At 37.3% G+C, this 19,705-nt stretch overlaps 2 protein-coding genes across 2 annotated transcripts; one reads left to right on the plus strand and one right to left on the minus strand.

The window, feature by feature from the left end:
* The first annotated feature begins 2,949 nt into the window (after positions 1 to 2,949).
* LOC148910511 (MAM domain-containing protein 2-like) lies at positions 2,950 to 12,257 on the plus strand. Its single transcript, XM_089031330.1, has 5 exons — positions 2,950 to 3,331; positions 7,731 to 7,845; positions 9,510 to 9,659; positions 10,185 to 10,441; positions 11,163 to 12,257. Exons 1-5 carry the CDS (start codon positions 2,981 to 2,983, stop codon positions 11,250 to 11,252), a joined length of 963 nt encoding a protein of 320 aa, XP_088887456.1. The 5' UTR covers positions 2,950 to 2,980; the 3' UTR covers positions 11,253 to 12,257.
* Positions 12,258 to 13,050: 793 nt separating this feature from the next.
* LOC148910512 (uncharacterized) lies at positions 13,051 to 19,558 on the minus strand. Its single transcript, XM_089031404.1, has 7 exons — positions 19,405 to 19,558; positions 18,929 to 19,276; positions 18,616 to 18,666; positions 17,271 to 17,485; positions 16,644 to 16,773; positions 14,450 to 14,535; positions 13,051 to 14,017 (listed from the first exon to the last, which is right to left on the minus strand). The coding sequence occupies exons 1-7, from the start codon at positions 19,457 to 19,459 to the stop codon at positions 13,835 to 13,837; spliced, it is 1,068 nt and encodes a 355-aa protein (XP_088887530.1). The 5' UTR covers positions 19,460 to 19,558; the 3' UTR covers positions 13,051 to 13,834.
* Positions 19,559 to 19,705: the final 147 nt, after the last annotated feature.

Raw genomic sequence — 19,705 nt, forward strand, 5'->3', positions numbered from 1 at the left:
GGTAGAATGTCATATACTCGCTCATACGTATAGTCTCCCATAGGAGTATTCCACACTTATACCTCACTTTTCCCTTGCTATGATTACCTGTTCCTAGCTATGATCAACCGTCCCTACCTATGATCAACTGTTCCTAGCTATGATCAACTGTCACTAGCTATGATCAACTATCCCTTAGCTATGATCAACTATCCCTAGCTATTTTCAACTATCACTAGCTGTCATTAACTGTCCCTAGCTATGATTACAATTTGAACATTTTTTTACTTACTTTAAGGTGTAAATTTGTTTAACTTAACATTGGCCTATCTAGGGGGCTCAGGGGTGTCTGTGACCCCATTTTCAAAGCCAAAGATAAAGCATCTGACCGTTGATGCAGTATGTGATATGTCATTGTGACAATTTGGTATGTTGTGACCCCCACGCCCCCCCCACATGACAGATCCTGGATAAGCCCCTGCTTAACGTAATTCAGCCACGTTGCCTGCAAGTTTTTAAGTTCATTAAACTATATAAGGGGAAGTTAATCTATATATATAGGTACAGGAAACCATTAGTAGAGAATGGTGAAAATAGCTAGGGATAGTTGATCATAGCTAGTGACAGTTGATCATAGCTAGGAACAGTTGATCATAGGTAGGGACGGTTGATCATAGCTAGAAACAGGTAATCGTAGCGAGGGAGAGGTGAGGTATAAGTGTGGAATACTTCTATGGGAGACTATACGTATGAGCGAGTATATGACATTCTACCATGAAGTACATCCCTTCCAAGGAAAACAAACACTTGATCGATCGATAAAAGTCAATAAAATACACAAACTGGACGACAAACTCGATGGAGATTCAATGTTTTGGCTGGTTTCAGGTGGCTTCAAGATGGTTTCAGGTCGTTTCAGGTCGTTTTAGGTCGTTTCAGGTGGTTTCAGGCCGTTCCTTGTTTTAGTAACAATACCCGCACGAGTTATATGTTATTGTATAAACTAAAGTAATAATTTTTGTTTTGGTTAGCTAAACGTATCTATTTCTAGTCGAATATTTTTATGAAAAAGGGATTTTCATGCCGAAGCCTTCAACGAGTGGGTGGACGAGGAAATTACTGCGTCATAATTTACATAAAAGAGTACTCACACGAGTTTTGTATTAGTTTATTTATAGTTCCTTTCACGGTTTCCGACGCCATATTGTTTGAGTAGAAGTGTAGGGAAAGAGATACGTTTTTCGTAATATTTCCATTCTGAGGTTACCCTGCGAGCAAAGTCTCCTTTACCTTCCCCCGAGTGAGAGAAAGGAAAGAGTCTTCTTTCCTTTCTCTCACTCGGGGCAAGGTAAAGGAGACTCTGCTCGCAGGTATTCTGAGGTAAATTTTCGAGACCAAACTTTTTCTGTAGATGGAAAATCTTCTGTTCAATAATGTTTTGTGTGGTGTTTTTGAGCCGATGGAGCCACCATAACACTGCTTCTCAGAGAGACGGAGGCTTGCTTTGGGGTTTGCGACCAAGACTCGTTTATGCTGGTTCAATTTCACCGTAAAAAAATTTTCGAACCGAATCCACTGACTTTCTTCTGTCTTACAATGACTAAATCCCAAATAGTCTTCTACTCTATTCAAAGTATCCAATGTGCCCAGCACATTTGACACGTTTTCCCGTGTCAAAACTTGTTAAGATTTGATGCTGATTTTTCGTAAGGCTCAACCGCAATACTTGGAAATAGATATGTGAAAACTTCGAGGCAATCCAATCAATGGTGATGTTTCTACAGCGCGATGTCTTATATGCTTCAAATTTGAATCGAATTTTCAAGCGGCGTCATAGCTTTTTTTCTGCCAAGGACTTTCCATCCAAATTTATACACAGACTGCATTAGTACTAGATGATAAGATTCTGAAAACTTCAGAAAAATCGTACCTGAGGATGAGTAGAAAAAAGCCAAAAACTAAAAATAGCACTGTTAGATTTTCGGCCATAATAGACTAAACACTTAAAAAAATAAAATGCACTGTTAGAATCTAGGATAATCCAAGCACATTATATGAAAAATCCAGTTAAATTGACGCATTAGTTTTGCGAAGGGAGCGAGTATAAAATTGTCCAAAATTCGCTCTGAAATAGTTTGTTTCCACCGTAAGAGTATTCAACTTCTAGCTCACTCGAAAATAAAGGTTTTCTCTTTAGAAAATGTCGATAAATTTCAAAATATCAATTAACAACGAAAGAAAATCATAAAGAGTAAAGCAATTCTGAGATTTCTGTCTTACTCAAATTGGATCTAGTTAGAACAAGCCGCATGGCGATAGACCTTCTACGACATTATTTCGTATGCGGAAATAAGCAAGATGGTTTTGACGGACTGCTGAAAATTGGAGCTGAAAAAGGATTTTTTCGATTATGGAATTATGGTATAAGCGCTTTCCCCAAAAATTGCTTTCGTTTTACATTAGTAGCTTTATCGCTGTCTTTTGAAACTTCGCAACTTAGATTTGATTTGATTTTTGATTGACTCCGACGAAGGACTAACGTCCGAAACGTCAGTTCCTATTTTCACTACGGTGTATAACTTATCAATCTACGATAACTTAGATTCTACTTCTTCTTTAGATTCTTAGCGACTCAGATAAACCGTCCCAACCAGTTAACTCGGTCTACCCTGCCACCAGGGTCTTGTTTGATTTCGAAAACATCACAAAAAAACTGTATTTTTTGTGAACCTAGTTCTGGTAAGATTGTGTGAAGACTAGTACTGGCTAGTCAAAATATAGTATCCTCAAATTATTTTAATTACCTTCGTTGTTTTGAGTTTTCTTTCTGGAATTTTAACAATTGATGACTTCTTATTTACTTGGTGAGTTAATCAACCGTTTACATCTGAATAGCTAATAAATGCTTAATTATCAAGAGTAGAACGCGGGTCACTTAGCGATGTTAGTCATTTTGCTTCGTGTCTTTCGAGTACGAAGGATCGCTCATCTCAGTTTCGCCATGACATGGCTTACTGTAGTACTGTTGTTATGTGCAATATGCTACAGCAAATGTATTGAACACAATGACCTCATGAACAAGCATGATGAATTCCTGTTTAGTGGTTTTCCTGGGTCCATTTTATTCTTTCCAATCCACACCACCAAAGACATCCAACAACAAACCACTCAAGTTCCTAATAAAATGGAGTGTGTCTTTGCATGCCTTGAAGTTCCTTGGTGTCAATCGATGAATTTTCAAACCACAGCCCAGAATAATGGACTTCACGTATGTGAGCTGTTATCAACCGACAAACATACTCACACGAAGAACATGACACGAAACGACACATTTACTCATTTCAGCATGAAGGTAAGTCCACTTCTAACCAAACGTACAAATAACTCCTTTAAAGTACGAAAAGATCAGTGATATTTTTTAGTGAGGTAAAAAATGTCAGGCATTTAAGGAATTTCTGTGAGTGTTTTCAATTCTCGAAAACTCAGGTTTTCAAAATTTTTATCGCTAGTTTTTAATAATTTATTCTTTAATTGTTCTTCACTTTTCACTTCATCACTACGCGGCCCTTTTTCTCTGCTGATTGCCTCAATTTAGTAATTGTGAAAAACCTTGAAATTATTTTGTAAATTGTTACCATTCTTGCAGAGGTATTTTCTGCCCTTTGTCATGCTTTACTGGGTCGTGGGAGAAGAACACATTTGCCCCATTCCTTTTGAAGAAACTGTCTCCACACGAGAGCCGATCAATCGAGAAACCAGTTTCCAAACCGATTATTCTGGATATTATACGCCATATGCATAAAATATTTTGGCATTAACGAACACTAGAAACCGGTAATCTTGGAAACCTTTAAAAAATCAGATTTAGCCATTAAAGTTGTGTTAACCTGATACAAAAGCAGGATATTTTCAACAACAACAAAAACGGGACATTCATTTAAGCTTAGCTTAATATACTTTTTCGCTTCAAAAACTCGCTTTATTTTGGGACGCTATATTAATCATTAAGCATTTGGAACTGCTTTTTATTTAACCTCTTGTACGCGGGCGGTCCGGAAATATGTTGAGCGTTTCCAAGGAAACCGCAGCGCATGTTGGCATTACAAATTTTTAAAAACTATCGTTTCAAGGCAGAGATTTCTCATCAATTTTCGTATAGCTTTTTTGAAAGCCATAGACACAGTAATGTTTAAAGAAAAGGAAAACATGAAAGAAAACTTTATTTGGTCTCGGTAAAAATATAATAAATACAACTTGTAATAATAAGAGCCGAGTGTAATTTTAAAAATACTAGTAACTTTGAATTATATGTTAAGAAAAAAAAAAACAAAGTTCAAAAGTAGAGAAATTAAGACTGTAAGACTGACTAAGACTTAACAAAATTTTATAGTAAAATTATTATTTTTTCAATAAGATAAACACCGCCCTTTTAAGTAGTAACACAGAAAGTATTGCTAGACGAATTGCTAATTAGGAGAAAAGAAAAGAAATCACAGATTCCGCAAAGAAGTTGATAGTATAAACTCACAAATTCAAGTTTTTTTTAATATACACTTTATTACAGAAACGTTGAAACATAAAAATAAAAAGTTACAAAATATCAAATAGGAATTGCTAAAGCTATTGTAGGGTTTAGCGCGTGATGTAATTTGCCACACGATGTCATACTCGAAGTTAAAGCCAGCATGTAGACTAATAAATCCTAAATCGGTAAAATAAGCAGGCAAAATCAACGCCAAAGTTAGTACGGCAACTAAAATCAAACAGTGGAAAATTATCTCACCCGCTATAAAATAACACAACAGCATTGAAAACAAAGAAAAGAATATTTTTTCATCTGCTTTGAAATAGTGGAGTTTTATCCGTCTATCAGTGAGGAGCTCCTGAACATAGCAATAGACTTCGCGCGCACCTGCGAATGTTATTATCACAGAAGACGAAAGAAGCATCATTATTCAAGCGAAGAAATCCCTCCTCGCCCATAAGCAGCAATAATGGCAAAAGAAAAACTCCACTCCTTTTGACGTTACAATGGGTAGCTATGATGGTCAGAAACCAAGTGTGGCGAGAAAATAGGCCTGTAAAGAGCTAAAACGACGGCTTAGCCGTCATAGACATTAAATCAAGAGAATCCGAGCGAGAGAATAAAGAAAGCAATCGGCATTATTTCTCACACTAGTTTTAGCTAGTTTTTAGCCCACACTAGTTTTTAGCTAGTTATCTCTTCAGCATTATTGCATATACACTCAATTGAAGAATCGTTGTCGGGTTCAGAAACATAGAAGCTGAGCCCGAAATGGCACATGGGAAGTACGTTAATTAGATGCATGATGTGACCGGCGACCCGTGGCATCATCCACTGTTTTTAATACGAGTTTATTGGCATTCTAAACAGACTGCATGGATGGTGCAAATGAATAAATTATGATATAATTATGTCATTTCCCATGTGCCGTTTCGGTCTCTGCTTTTATGTTCTGTTTCTGAACCCGACAACGATTCTTCAATTGAGTGTATTCAAGAAGCACGGACTAACCAATACCGTCAAACCGAACAAAAAGATTGTTAACTTTCTCGCTGTCACATTTAACCTAACCTAGAATACATATAGCCCCTTTACGAAGCCTAACGCCAACTTACTGTATGTCCATCGGAAGAGCAACCACCCACCCACAATCTTACAGAACATTCCAGACGGAATTAACAGGCGGCTATCGTCAATATTGTCATAAAACCATTGACCTGGTTTGAACAACCCTACTAGAAAGCGCTAAATGAATGTGGGTACAATTAACAACCAGAGTTTGAGCCTCACGAAGCAACCAAAAGAAAAACAGACCACGCACCGATATTGTGTGGTACAACCCAACCCCAGCAAGAGTGTTAACAAAAGCAAGAAAGAATTGTCGAGAACGATTTCAAGACCCGCTATAGAAGCCATATTGCCCAAACCATAGTAACCAGTCATCCAGAAACTAAACAGACCTCAACAAATACCTTCTTGGTCTCTCAAAGACAATAACATCGACTATGACATATATCACGCTGCGCTAAACACTACAGTCATGGGCTGTAGGAGAATATTTGGTTTGTGACAGGGAAAATGCTTGTTCGTAGACCAAATAAATCACTAATCACTCACTTGGATCTGTCTATCCGTGTTTTATTGATTGTTACGTAAGTCTCCCATGAATAAACATGAAAATATGGTCGTTCGACCTCCTTTAACAGTTTTCTTCGATTCTAACCCCCATCTTTGTCTTTCTAATGAGCCCGCTATATGTTACTATGAAAAATACGTCATTAAAACAGGGAGCCCAGTTTCTGTTGTATTTCCTTTTTACTAAAAATTAAGAGGGTAGGCCCAAAGTGGGCGTTGCCACCCTCTCAACTGAGATTTATGGATTATGTACCACGTGATCACCTTGAATTGCTTTGAGCTCGATGCCAGTTGTATCGTAATCATGGGGCATTGTTTCAGTTTTACGGGTCCAAAATTCGTTTTGGAAATTCCTTTGGAACAACAATAATAATTCTTGTCGTTGTCGTTTATTTAACTTTTCGACCCCAATACAAGTATTCCTTTTTATCTTATATTATTACTTGAATTGCTGTCAATAAAACGTTCTTCTTAGAAAGAATTAAACATATTTACTGCTGAGCACTTTAAAAGAATGTTTTAGTGCATGAATTAAAATATGGCGAAATAACATCGCCGCTAACATCATTTGTTTACTGTTTTAAAAACACAGACGGCTCAGATCAGCTTTAAATAAATCGGAAATACAAATACTGCTATGCATTTTACTTAGTACAAGTAAAGCATTGGACCCTATTGAACTCTTCATGGCTGTAAGAAGCAACCAAAATAAGAGGTTTCATAGTATAAACTCTAACCATTTTAAGACGGAACCAAACTAATTCAGAGCACTAGTTTTGCGAAGGGAGCGAGAATAAAATTGTCCAAAATTCGCTCTGAATTAGTTTGGTTCCACCTTAAATCAAAATATTTTTTAAACGTCGATACGTGTTTATAAGTACTTAAACCTAGACGCTCAACGGCTGCATTTTATCCATAGAAATGGCTCTAGCGGGAGATTCAATTCGTTCATGTCCTTCAGATAGTGAGATTAGTACATTTACAATTAATTAATAAGAAAAACCCTCGAAAGTAATCAGTAGAACAAGCGAACAATGCTTCCAATTCGATTCAGTATGTTCAGGAGAACCCCTCGAATAATTTTGAAAACAAACGAGCAATGCTTTCCGCGTCATCATCTGCCATCAAGGTTAGTACGATGAAATAGTACTTTGGGCTTACCCTCTTAATGTTTAGTAAAGTAGAATACGACAGAAAATGGGTACTATAGGTCTAGCAAAAGATGTAATTTATGCCTGACGAAATTTTTTTAGATTCTTTTTTCAACTCCATCGCTACAATTCTGACAAAAGAAACGTATCTTGTAGGAATAGTGGCAAGGTATTACAGCGTAACAATTAGTTATAGTTAGAAAATTCCTATGTTAATTCGCAGAGATTCTTTCTTTCTTCCTTCCCTCCTTCCCTTCGTTCGTTCTTTCTTTCTTTCTTTCTTTCTTTCTTTCTTTCTTTCTTTCTTTCTTTCTTTCTTTCTTTCTTTCTTTCTTTCTTTCTTTCTTTTATTCAAAACCAGCATTTATATATTTTTACTCGTGCAGAACTAAAAACATCAATATTAGTTAAGTATTTATCGATAATTCTTTTTTTAATAGAGTCCTTGTGAACCACAACCTTGTCTCAATGGTGGCACCTGCAGCCTTCAGAACAACAGGCAGGAATATCGCTGTCAATGTACGAAACATTTTGGCGGTAAAATGTGTCTAAATGGTGAGCTTTAATTCACTTTGAAATAATTTTTTCAACAATTTGAAAAACCAGTCACATCACACAGTACACGAGTATTCTTTGTTTGCGCGTAACGTTATAACCGTCATTTTTGAAGATTACTTCGACAATCTACGCACTTTACTACCGAAATCAAAATCAATACCGTCCCTGAAATGCTATTCGCAGATTAAACCTAAGCCAAAAGCCCAACGCCCAAAATACAACTGATTTGTGCCAAGTGGCGTGTGGTGCGCAAATCGATGTTTTCATCTTATTTTGAAGCAATTCATAACATCATGCCAAGAAGAACTAACTAGAAGATGCATGCATGCATCATGACTAAAAATCCTGACATTGAATCTTCGTTGGAGCTGAGTGGATAAGAATCGATGAGAAGCGTTTTTTACTTATATACGTTTGATAAACTGATTTTTCTATTGGCATAATCGATTTATTCAGAAACGGCTTTTGCTTCACCCCCTTTTTCCATTTTTGATTTCATTATTCAAAAGAGGACTTTATTATTCCTTCTTTCATGTTCTAAAATTCTGTTTATTTAATTAATTATTTACTTATTTATTTATTTATTTATTTATTTATTAATTATTCACCTACGGGTGAATATAGCGCGCACAGGCACACTCGTTTGTCGATTTGTGGCGCTTGCACAAACAAACGAGATAACTAATAGAGTGACCACAGTAAATCCGTGAAACTTTAGTAATACTAAATAGCACAATTTCATGCAAATTCCATTGTTTTCTATTGTTTAATTAATACTATTTTGTACTATTTAGTAATTAGTGTTTCACGGATTAATTGTTTGCACTCTAACATTTGAAAAAAAGTAACAAAACACTCTCCATTATTTGTTAAATTCATTTGTGTTAAAAATACTAAAACAATTATGGAAGACTCGCGTCTGGTGGTGTGTGTGTGTGTGTGTGTGTGTGTGTGTGTGTGTGTGTGTGTGTGTGTGTGTGTGTGTGTGTGTGTGTGTGTGTGTGTGTGTGTGACAGCGTTCTTCAATTCTGTAAAGGGGAAAAATATTACTAAGGAGAAATAATCTAGAAAAAGAAACTCATCACGAGTGCTAGTACTTTTTCCTAAAGTCAAAACCGGTCCCAAGCTCTTACGTCATACTTGACCTAAATGGTATAATCTAGTTTGACCTAGTACAAACCAGTTATGTGACGTATTGCGTGAGCTTAGCCTTAAATACGAGCTCACTCAGAGTTCAGTTCAGTTGGCAGAACAGTGCAGCAAGAGCAGAGTTGAAAGCCCAGCTAGAAGCAGAACAGAGATTATCTAATTGGGTTCATTGTAAAGTACTACAAGCAACAGAAAATAAAGCAGAAGGAAGCAACTAAAGAACGACCCGAAGCTTTTTGTCCGTTGGGAAAGTATCACTCCCAAGGGCCGATCCAGGTTTTTTTTGAAGGGGGGGTCTCAGGGGTAAATTTTGTGGGAAAAGAAATCCCAGTCGCATTTTTAACACAGAAGGCCCATTTGACCTCAGGAATGGCATGAGGGGTCGCGAGCCCCCCGACCCTCCCCCTGGATCCGCCCTTGACTCCCCCACTTTTCCCTTCGTGACAATTGTCAATTGATAAAAAACAACGATAAGTATTGATAACAACTTCTCCCTTTATCTCTCCCTTTAGGTAATCCTGAATATTGCGATTTTGAAATCGACATGTGCCTGTGGACTAGCGACCCACTAAATACCTACAGGTGGTACCGCAGGAAAGGATCTACATCCACTTCATCAACTGGTCCCACTGGTGATGCAACAGTACCTTTGAACAGAGCAGGTTAGAACTGATACCGAAGCTACCATAGATTACGAAAGTCGTGATGGCTATCAGTTGGACGACTGAAAAGTTATAATCTCATATTTGTCTCTGAATAAAGTCAATCTTCTTCAGAGCTAGTTGTGGAACGAAAAGAAATTAAATCTGGGAAATTACGGACTTTCGCATAGCGAATTTTGCAGTTCAATTTCGCCAGAGCTTAGAAGAGCTTTGAGAACTATGCAAGCGAACGATGTAATCTATAATGTATGCGCGCAGAGGATCGTGGTTTGACTAGGATTTAGGATTCATTAACTGAGACAGGGCCTGACTAAGTGGAAACTAAGGGTAAAAATTTTTATTTTATTTCAAATTTCCAACCGAACTTACCCTAGTTTAAATTAGTTTTTATATTACATATACCTTAGCATTGGATATATCTTAAATACATTAATATTATAAATTAGTATTGAAAAACCCCTTGGGGAATACTTAATAAAGTATGTATGTTTATGTACATTAAAGGCGAATACTCTTTATTGTTAGGTTTTTACGTCTACGCTGAGGCTACAAGTGTAGCGGTAAACAAGAGAACAGAGCTTCGCAGTCCGGTATTTACCGCTAATTCTGGACGATGTCTTCAGTTTGCATACTACATGTATGGATCAGGCATGGGATCATTGAATGTCTATATAATAGATGTGCACACAGGAACAAAGAATATGACTTTTACGCAAAGCAGTAACCAGGGACGGAAGTGGTATAGAGCAAGTGCAAATGTTACAAGCCCTAATGATTATAAGGTATTTTAAGAATAAGTGAATTGTGTTTCTTTAAGAATATTTCAGTCATTTTTCTCGCAAAAACCCATAACCTTTTGTTTGTTAGTCATTAACGCTCTGAAACTAATTGTAAAGAATAAGGTCTACACGATTTTTAATCCCGGTCACTTTGGACTAAAGCTGTTTTAGGCCCCGTCCACACGTATCCGGAAATTTTTGTGTCCGCAAATTATTTTTTGCGGATACCAAGATGTTAGCGTCCACACGCAGTGTATTCGAATCGTCTTCACCTTCCACGCGTATCCATTTTCGTAAAATTTGAGGATGCGGACACGTGTGGACGCAACCCGTATCCGTAAAAAAGATTGCGGATACAAAAATTTGCGGATACGTGTGGACGGGGTTTTGTAAACTAAGTGGTAATTGATTCCGAAAGAGCTAAAGTTCAACAAATGATATACATTTAAGATTATAAAACACTCATTAGGTATTCCTTCAACTAAATATTTCGATCGTTATAAGAATAGTTCCAAGTACCTCCACGTATACTAACATTTTATTTGATTGACGGACGTGTATTTGCCCAATTTTAATTGATAAATAATCCACTGCACGATTGCTTCAAGCATTGCGCTTCCTTTCATCTATACTGATCTACTGCGTCCCACCTGTTTGCGTATGTTTACTTGTAAAAATCAATTTTTAGTTAAAATATCATGTATTCTTAACATCTTACAAACAGGTTGTGTTTGAAGTCATTAGGGGAACAAACGCTTATAGTGACGTAGCACTGGATGATATATTCCTTCAAGATGGCGAGTGCACTGGTTAAGGACCAACAAGTACAACCCATACACATCCGTCAGTTCACGGCTGCTTCACGTCCCTGGACCGCCGCCCGTCCCAATAGACCCTTTTCGAGTTCCAAATTATCGCTGTGTTTCTTGATTATAGACTCATTTACACAGGGTTAGCCTCGAGTTTGTGCAGAATATTCACGTGTTCCAGTCAAGGTCCGTCGAGTTTCAAAATGTTTGTATTGTCGAAGTTGTGCATTCTTTACTTTTCTGTTGGTATTCGTGAATATTTAAACACTGATATGAGGCTAACCCTGTGCAAATGAGTCTGTAATCAAGGAACACAGCGGTAATTTGGAATTCGAAACTAGTCTATTCTCGTCCCCCAACCCCTGCACTGCATATACTCTGCTGCAAGTGACCTTACCCACAACAGCTGATTATCATTATTAGATATTTATGTACTGGGGTGTGTATACATGAGATACCCTACTACGCGTGACCTTACTCACACCACGTGATTATATATCATTATTAGATATCTATGCACAGGGGTGTGCATGCATGATATACCCTACTACGCGTGACCCTACTCGCACAAGGTGATTATATATCATTATTAGATATCTATGCACAGGGGTGTGTATACATGATATACCCTACTACACGTGACCTTACTCACACCACGTGATTATCATCATTAGATATCTATGCACTGGGGTGTATATACATGATATATCCTACTACACGTGACCTTACTCACACCACGTGATTATCATTATTAGATATCTATGCACTGGGGTGTATATACATGATATACCCTACTACACGTGACCTTAATCACACCACGTGATTATCATTATTAGATGTCTATACACTGGGGTGTGTATACATGATTGTGAAATTCATGAATACATTTAACGAGGACCTAAGCCAATACGGCTCTAGAAATAAGGTCACATGAATATCATGTAAACCCAATAAGCCTTTTCATAGTTTAAGAATCGATTCCACTGCGCATGCGATTTTATCCCGAATTTCTCGCCTTCTTTTGTCTAAACCTTTTGTTCTTATTTAAACAAAAGAAGATGAGAAATTCGGGATAAAATCGCATGCGCAGTGGAATCGATTCTTAAACTATGAAAAGGCTTATACAAACCTTACAATGAAAATGATAATTAGATATAACCACTGGTGGATGTATACTGTTCTGATACAGCACAATAGGTTGTATCTAATTAGCATATGAATTCAAAATGTCTCAAAAGATTTATGAATTATTCATGGAATTTCACAAGTTGTTTACAACATTCGAGGCTGTGTCCTATCGGCCATACAATCACTCGCCTCCGACTCGTCATCGTATACAGTCCTTTGACTAAACGTTGTCGTTGATCGGATCATCCCTACGCGCCTAGACCGAAAAGGATAACGGGTAAATTACCGAGAACATTGCGTCATCCAAACTGCTCGCCAGCGTAAATCTTGGCCGTATACTCGAGGCATGGTTTTAGCAAATTAATGGGATCAAAAACAGCGAGCTCAAGACGTGTTAGATAACATATGCTGTTCGGTCTAGGCGCGTAGGGATGTAGCCGATCAAACGACAACGTTTAGTCAAAGGACTGTAGTCGATACAACACGGCCGCTCATACTGTATATATTACTTAAATACACTTATTGGATTCAACTGAGCCCATCATGGCAGAATATTTTAAGTCAAGACAAATATCTGCCATAATGGGCGAGGATGCCATAATGGGCGAATCCTATATGTGTTTTCTTATATCGAACAAATATTTATTTTCAATAACAAGAACACTGTAGTTCCAAAACAATTATTTTATTTGCAGTCCAATAGGTTGCTGCCCAATATCGCAAAATAATGGATTGCCACGTGGGATTGAAAGATTATTTGTGAGATATAATAAACCCTACTACACGTGACCTTACTTGTACAAGGTGGCATAACACAACACACTAGAATAAAATATTTATCTATTTCATATATTAACAGTTTACACTTAACAAAGAATTCATTTAACATTAAGTCTTTGTGTCGGCCCGACGTGCCACAGGCATACGGAGGATAATGATGAACGAATGATGGGGTTCACTTGAAGTCTTTACCTGTCTCGTTGGAAATGTTCATCAACTGTTTTGAATGAATTTTTTTCTGAATGACAGCACATTAGGTCGGTGTTAGATCACTTTCTTATCAACATAGAAGTTCTTAATAGCGTTTTCAAGTTGTGACGTATTTCCGGGTTCAACTACTCACAAAAACTGCTAAATAAAACGGGAGAATTATGTTCTCAATGATTTAACATGAACCTGTTGTCGCACCTGTAACAATTTGAACTTTGGATAACAAATCCTATTATTAAGAGATAATAACAAAAATCTCAGTTATAGAACTTTTTCCTCGATTTGAACCCGGAAGTCGGTTTTTCATTAGACTGACATCACAATAAAAAGCTCTATTGTGATAGAGTTGATATCGCTTTACTTTATAAGATAATGTAGTAGGAATAATAAAAAATACTTAACAAAAAGAAGGTCGCCATATCCTTTCTCTATCCCCGTATCCCTGTTATGTAATACTATTGATACCTTCTTAAGAGCTAGAGCTACAGCTAAGAATGTCATTTCCAACTACTTCATAATACGTGTACGATCGTTTAGTAACAAGTCTCTTGAGAGTGACGGTAAGAAAAGCCCATCCCATTATAAAAAACCCAACGGCACTACCAACGATAAATGCTCTGTGACGACGAGACATGCGTTCTTCATCTGTCATCTTTTGATAAAAATGAAAAAAAGTAGTCGTCATGATTAATGTCATTTCTAAATCAACCGATCTCAGAATGATTTTCCAGGTAACGGACACGAATTATTATTTTTTTCGAGGGGGGAGGGGTGGGGGAGGGGCTTTATAAATGTCATCCCATTTTCGATCCATTTTTTCTTTTTCTTATTAGAGTCGGAGGCTTGAAAAATTAAAAAAGTAGAAAACGCGCGTGTTGTGCACGGTTTTAAAGCACGCGGAGGTTGGCAGAACGCAAGAGAAATGCGGGTCGATCTCAACAAACAAACGCCATTAACCAAACAGAAAGTGAGATTCGTAACAGGTATAGGCATAAAAAGAATAGTAAACTGGTATATTGTATACTGGTATATTGTGTACTGTTCAAAAATGAAAATAGTACGTTAACATTGTATGCATAGTTACCATCAAGGTCGTTACGTCATCGGAGTTGGATGCCAAAAAGTGCGCAAAGCATGCTGGATCTGTTACGTCTTCAGAATTACAGGGCACTAAAAAATCAGACAAATGCAGAGTATGCAGAGTAAAACATATATTAAAGTGCACATGAACCCTTCGACAATACTTTCAGTACTGATTCTACACGAAGTAAATAGTTGAATGGTAAAATATTTCTTGATTTGAGTGATGCGTTTCTAAGTTATGAAGGTTTATACTTCCAATATGCTAATGAGTGTGACGTCTATTAAGGCTTAATCAAATATACAAAATCGAACTGGTTCATAGAAACAGTATTTAAAAAGCATCATTATTTTACTCATGGTTTACATGAAAGCTATTTACAATTTTTATTTTCAAAATGGCCAGCATTTAGTATTACTAGTTACAACAAAAACACTCAAATACCTTACCTGACGTCATCATCATTAACATATTGGAAGTATAAACCTTCATAACTTAAAGACGCATCACTCAAATCAAGAAATATTTTACCAATCAACTATTTACTTTATGCAGAATCAGTACTGAAAGTATTGTCGAAGGGTTCATGTGCACTTTAACGCCTTTAACATTACATAGTAAATCCAATTCAGACTATATGCTTGCATGGAGTGTAACGTTTTGTAACGTGCATTTGGCGTGTATCGAGTAAACTTTACATACAGTCAGTCAATAGACCGTTTTCTCAAGGTTGCGTGCGCATCCAACTTGACGGGCCACAAAACTGAAAAACGCAAATTCGGTAAAATTGAGAAGACAGTTTTATATTTAAAGAGAAGAATAATCGATTTTATGAATTCTTATCGCAAAAAAATTCATAGCAATGCATGCATGATAATATTCGTGTTCTGGTATCGTGGCCCGTCAAGTCCCTTAAATTTGGATGCACACGCAACCTTGAGAAAGCGGTCAAATCAAAAAACAATTGTTTTCGACTGGCTGAGCCTATCGCGACTGGAATAAAGAGAGTATATGAGTAGAAATCACTGAAGTGGTTAATTATCTGCTATGAATTAGTTGTTTGCACTGACTAATATGATAATAATAATGCGAAAAGAAAACAAAGGTCAATATGATTTTTATTTAGTTACAAAAAGTTCCAAAATTTCGAAAATATTTAGGCATTAAAAGAGCATCTCCTTCAAGGCTGGCCGCTCGCCAGCAAAGGTTTGTTCTGTAAACCCCGAGGCATATCAAATCAGATACTGTAGTCCACCGTTTAAGTGATTCCTACTCATAGCTCCTTTCGTTCCAGTCATGTGGGCCTGAACCGGAGGAATTAAGTCTCTTCTACTCTAGCTGATCTCCGCCAATTTTTCAAGTCAAATCTTTTACACAAAGCCTCCAACGCTGAAGGAAAAAGATGTGGTGAACAGGTAGAACAGAAATTGTAGTTTGATTAGGGCTTTGTAAACAGTGTTAGCTGAATATTTTTATTATGTTTCAAGTACTGAAAGGGTTTGACATTTTCGCTGAAACCAAAACTCAAGATTTCGACAGCAATTCACGACAACACCAGTTCACAGCAACATCTATTCACAACAACAATAACAATAACGAAAACAAAAACAATTTCCAACAATAACAACAACAATTCGCTACAAAATGCAATAACAACACATTCACTGCGAGAGCAACATCAGCAGCAGCAGCACACTCGATTGTTCAGTTGAAATAAATGAAGAACGACTCGTTAGTTCAAAAATATAGAATCAATGAGAAATATCACTGCCCGCATGATGCTGATGCATGATGCATTCATAATGACTAAATAGTATTTTTACACAAGTGAATATAATAAATCCAGCGCGCTCATTGGTCCTAATTTACGTCTTATGCTGTTATATTCACCTACTGGTGAATATAACGCGCACGCGCACGCTCTTTCGTCGATTTGTGTCGCTTGCTGAAATTAATTAAATTTGGAAAAAATAAATAAATTTTTAAAAAAATTTTCTTCCTCGTTATTTATTTGTGTTAAAAACAATAGACAATTATTTGCCTCAGGCGTATTAGTGAATATCGGGGAAAATTTACCGAGACGCGAGTCTTCTCCGATATAACATTGTTAAATATAATTTAACTCGAAGGTAAATCATCTGAGAATACAGCACAAAAAGTCATAAGCGGGCTATAGCGACAGTTTGTTAAGTAATACCTGGCTCGTAGTAACAATAGTAAATCCTTGTATTATACAAGTCTTCTTTTACTCCATAAGGTGCTACCGAACTGTGTTTGTTGTGATTGGTTCGATCTTCATCATCAAAGAACAGGTACTCAATAGATGCCTGTATGACGAAGACAAATTATATCAATACCTATGCCTACTAGCACTCTAAGGGTATATGTTGAGGACGATATAGGATATCAAACCTTCGTAAATAGGCATTCCCAGCTCGAGACTGAGGAAAAAACCTATTAGAATAGGTATGGCAATGCATTGTGGAATTTTTTTAGGAGATGGCATCATTCCAAGATTACGTCAATTTGGTTCCCTGTAACAGCCCCAAAATGCTTTGTTCTTCCTACTCGATCCAACTTTTAATAAAACTAAAACGGCTAAAAGAGCATTTTGGCTTGGACGTTTTTAAATCTCAGCGAGCAGATACGTGATTGTTCGTAACTCAATCAAACAATCTAGGTTTCAAGGGAATGGCAGGTGGTCTAAAATAAAAAGTCGATAAACATTAACGAATGATAGATTGCGTCTGTTGTAATTTAACGCCTGCAATCAAGCCATCATAAGCATAGCATACGAAAACAGTGTGCATTGGTATCGTCTTACCTCAAAACCATGGACTTTCTGACATTCTTTGGATTGGAATGCAATAAGAAAAAAAGGTTGCCTAAAAGGCAATAACATGGAGATGGACGTGTCTCCTCTACTGTCACAGCAGTAATATATCAGTGTATTCGTATCGTAAATCCCATCAGGCAATGCGCCACCATATGAATTTGTGTCGCCTAAGGAAGTGTTTTCGTCATCCCAGTAAACCCACCCTGTAAATGAAATACGCAGATTATTAAAAACACAAAATCTGCAAAAAGTCAACTCGTATAAGTTTTTGCCAGGCTTCTTTAAACCAAATTAAATCAATAGTCACTAAGACCAGTTATGCGATCAAATACTACTGACATACCAGGGGATCATATTTCTCTACTGACTTCCAATACTCACCACACACACATTATGACTTAGACCATGACTATTCCCAGTCAAATAATTGGCACGTGACTAATTATTGCTTTTTTTACAAACACATTATTTATTATATTTATTTCTGAATTAACTATATATTAGGTATTATTATATAGTTAGGAAAGTAAGCAAGCACTGATTGGTCGAAAACTGTGCTTTATTAGTGAACGGAGGAATCTCGCACCCAGAGCCTGCGTTTCTTCTGGCCTGCGCTGAATCTATATTTTGAGACCACGATTTCTTGGATTTCTGGTATAAGAGCGCATGCGTTCAAAAACTTGCCAAAAATAAAAATATGTTTCTGATTTGTAATTTTTATTTTGATCGGAACACAGAACTCTGTTTTAAAGCATGATTTTCATTGATTATATTTCACTTCCGAAAAATCGAACACGCGCAAAATAATGGATTATGCCAAAGCCGTTGTTCTTCGCCGCAGGGCAGAAGAAACGCAGGCTCTGGGTACGATAGTGAACGGAGCACAATGCTGACGTCATCCGCGCGCGCAAAGTTCAGCTAGATCCTGCGACCTTCGTTTATTTTTTTTTCTTTTTTCCTTTGCGTAAATAAATTAATTACCGAAATAAAATTATTAACTAAATATAAAAACTCCAATAAAACAGCATTTTTTCGTCCGTGCTCCGTTTATCATAAAGCACTTAGGAAGTGCTGTAAGAACTCAAGAAGTGTGAGAAGCATTCATTTTTACGTCACTTCCTGCGTGCTTAATTTATTACTGAACGGAGCACGAAAAAAGCTGTCTTATTTGTGTCAAGTGTTGTTTTGTAGGTTGGTTTTATAATGGTTAAATTAATGTGTCTTCAACCAAAAATGATTTATTCCGAGGTTTCGGGCATTGGCTCCCATTAGCTGTTTTATTTGTTGGATTCAGTGCTTTGCTTTGCGAGCTTGTTGTCATTGATGCGCTCACCAGGGCTGGATCCAGGATTTTCAATAGTAACAACATAATTGGCGATACAAACTAACAAACAAAAAAAAGAATCTCTAGCTTCTAATTAGGGAGTTCTTAATCATCCTTTAGGAGGTTAAGGGGGTTGGAGATAAAATCGAGGTGATATAATTGCGGGGTTCTTAGTTCTCAATTCAAAGTGGTTCCGTCGTGGTTTAGGACGTCCAGCCTCCCACCCCCATCCCCCCCGAATCTCCATGCCCTTTCATTCCCCCCCCCCCCCCCCCCCCCCCCCACAAACACTTGTGCATTGCAAAATATAAAATCCACGTACCTTCCTGTAATCCCTCGGGACATTTGTCATCTTTTTTATATATACAATATTTTCCCATAGGCCATGGTCTTGTAGGCTCAGTTTCTCTACCATGGCTAGGGACTTCTTTACTTTTGGTTTGATCATCTAAGTGCATACAAAACTCTTGCCTTATACCACGACTGTTAACTTTACCAGACAAATGGCTGGAGTTCGATTTTGAATTTAGATTGCGAAAGTTCTCGGTGTCATGGTAACGATATCCTTGTTGCCAACCGTTACCAGGGCAGCCAGCCAGTGGTTTGGGAAGGCCGTACGAGCCCCCTGGCCATGTATTGTAGTTGATGGGAATTTGACTGACAGGTAAACCTTTGGAAAGAAAAAACCTCGATTATAGCTGCAATTGATTTGCAAGAAGGTCCGAGTTTATTGTCGATTGTTATAGGAAAAAAGATTTTATTCTTTGGATGATAACCAATTTCGATTCTAATATTTACCTTGCAAATACAATGAGTTCTTTTTTACTGGAATATCTCCTAAACGTCCAAGCATGACTGTGTCACGCAATCTACCCAGGCCTGTCACGGAATGGTTTCTCAGATGTAATTTGAATTCTGCTGCTAAGTTACCTTCAAGTACGGACTTTTTGGTTGTGTGGTCCTCCCTGTATAGTCATAAAAATACGTATGTGTTGGCGAAATCTAACCCTTTCTTGTATTAGCAACGTTTTTTACATGCTATTATTAGTAGAATAAGAAAAGAACCAAGCAGGCCTTTGGCCACCCTCAGCTATTTTAC

This window comes from Actinia tenebrosa, unplaced genomic scaffold, assembly GCF_029948245.1.
Source record: "Actinia tenebrosa isolate PJP-AT-01 unplaced genomic scaffold, QUT_ActTen_1.0 PGA_scaffold16__25_contigs__length_10494907, whole genome shotgun sequence".
NCBI classification, from domain to species: Eukaryota; Metazoa; Cnidaria; class Anthozoa; order Actiniaria; family Actiniidae; genus Actinia; species Actinia tenebrosa.

Bases quoted from the DNA above. Each gene is read 5' to 3' on its own strand.
- LOC148910511 (XM_089031330.1), top strand. From the start codon at position 2,981: ATGACATGGCTTACTGTAGTACTGTTGTTATGTGCAATATGCTACAGC. The intron at 7,846-9,509 runs GTGAGCTTTAAT...CTCTCCCTTTAG, and splicing joins CGGTAAAATGTGTCTAAATG to GTAATCCTGAATATTGCGAT. The intron at 9,660-10,184 runs GTTAGAACTGAT...CTTTATTGTTAG, and splicing joins AGTACCTTTGAACAGAGCAG to GTTTTTACGTCTACGCTGAG.
- LOC148910512 (XM_089031404.1), bottom strand. From the start codon at position 19,459: ATGCTTGGACGTTTAGGAGATATTCCAGTAAAAAAGAACTCATTGTAT. The intron at 18,667-18,928 runs GTACGTGGATTT...TTTGTTTGTTAG, and splicing joins TCCCGAGGGATTACAGGAAG to TTTGTATCGCCAATTATGTT. The intron at 16,774-17,270 runs GTAAGACGATAC...TTCGTCATACAG, and splicing joins AGAAAGTCCATGGTTTTGAG to GCATCTATTGAGTACCTGTT.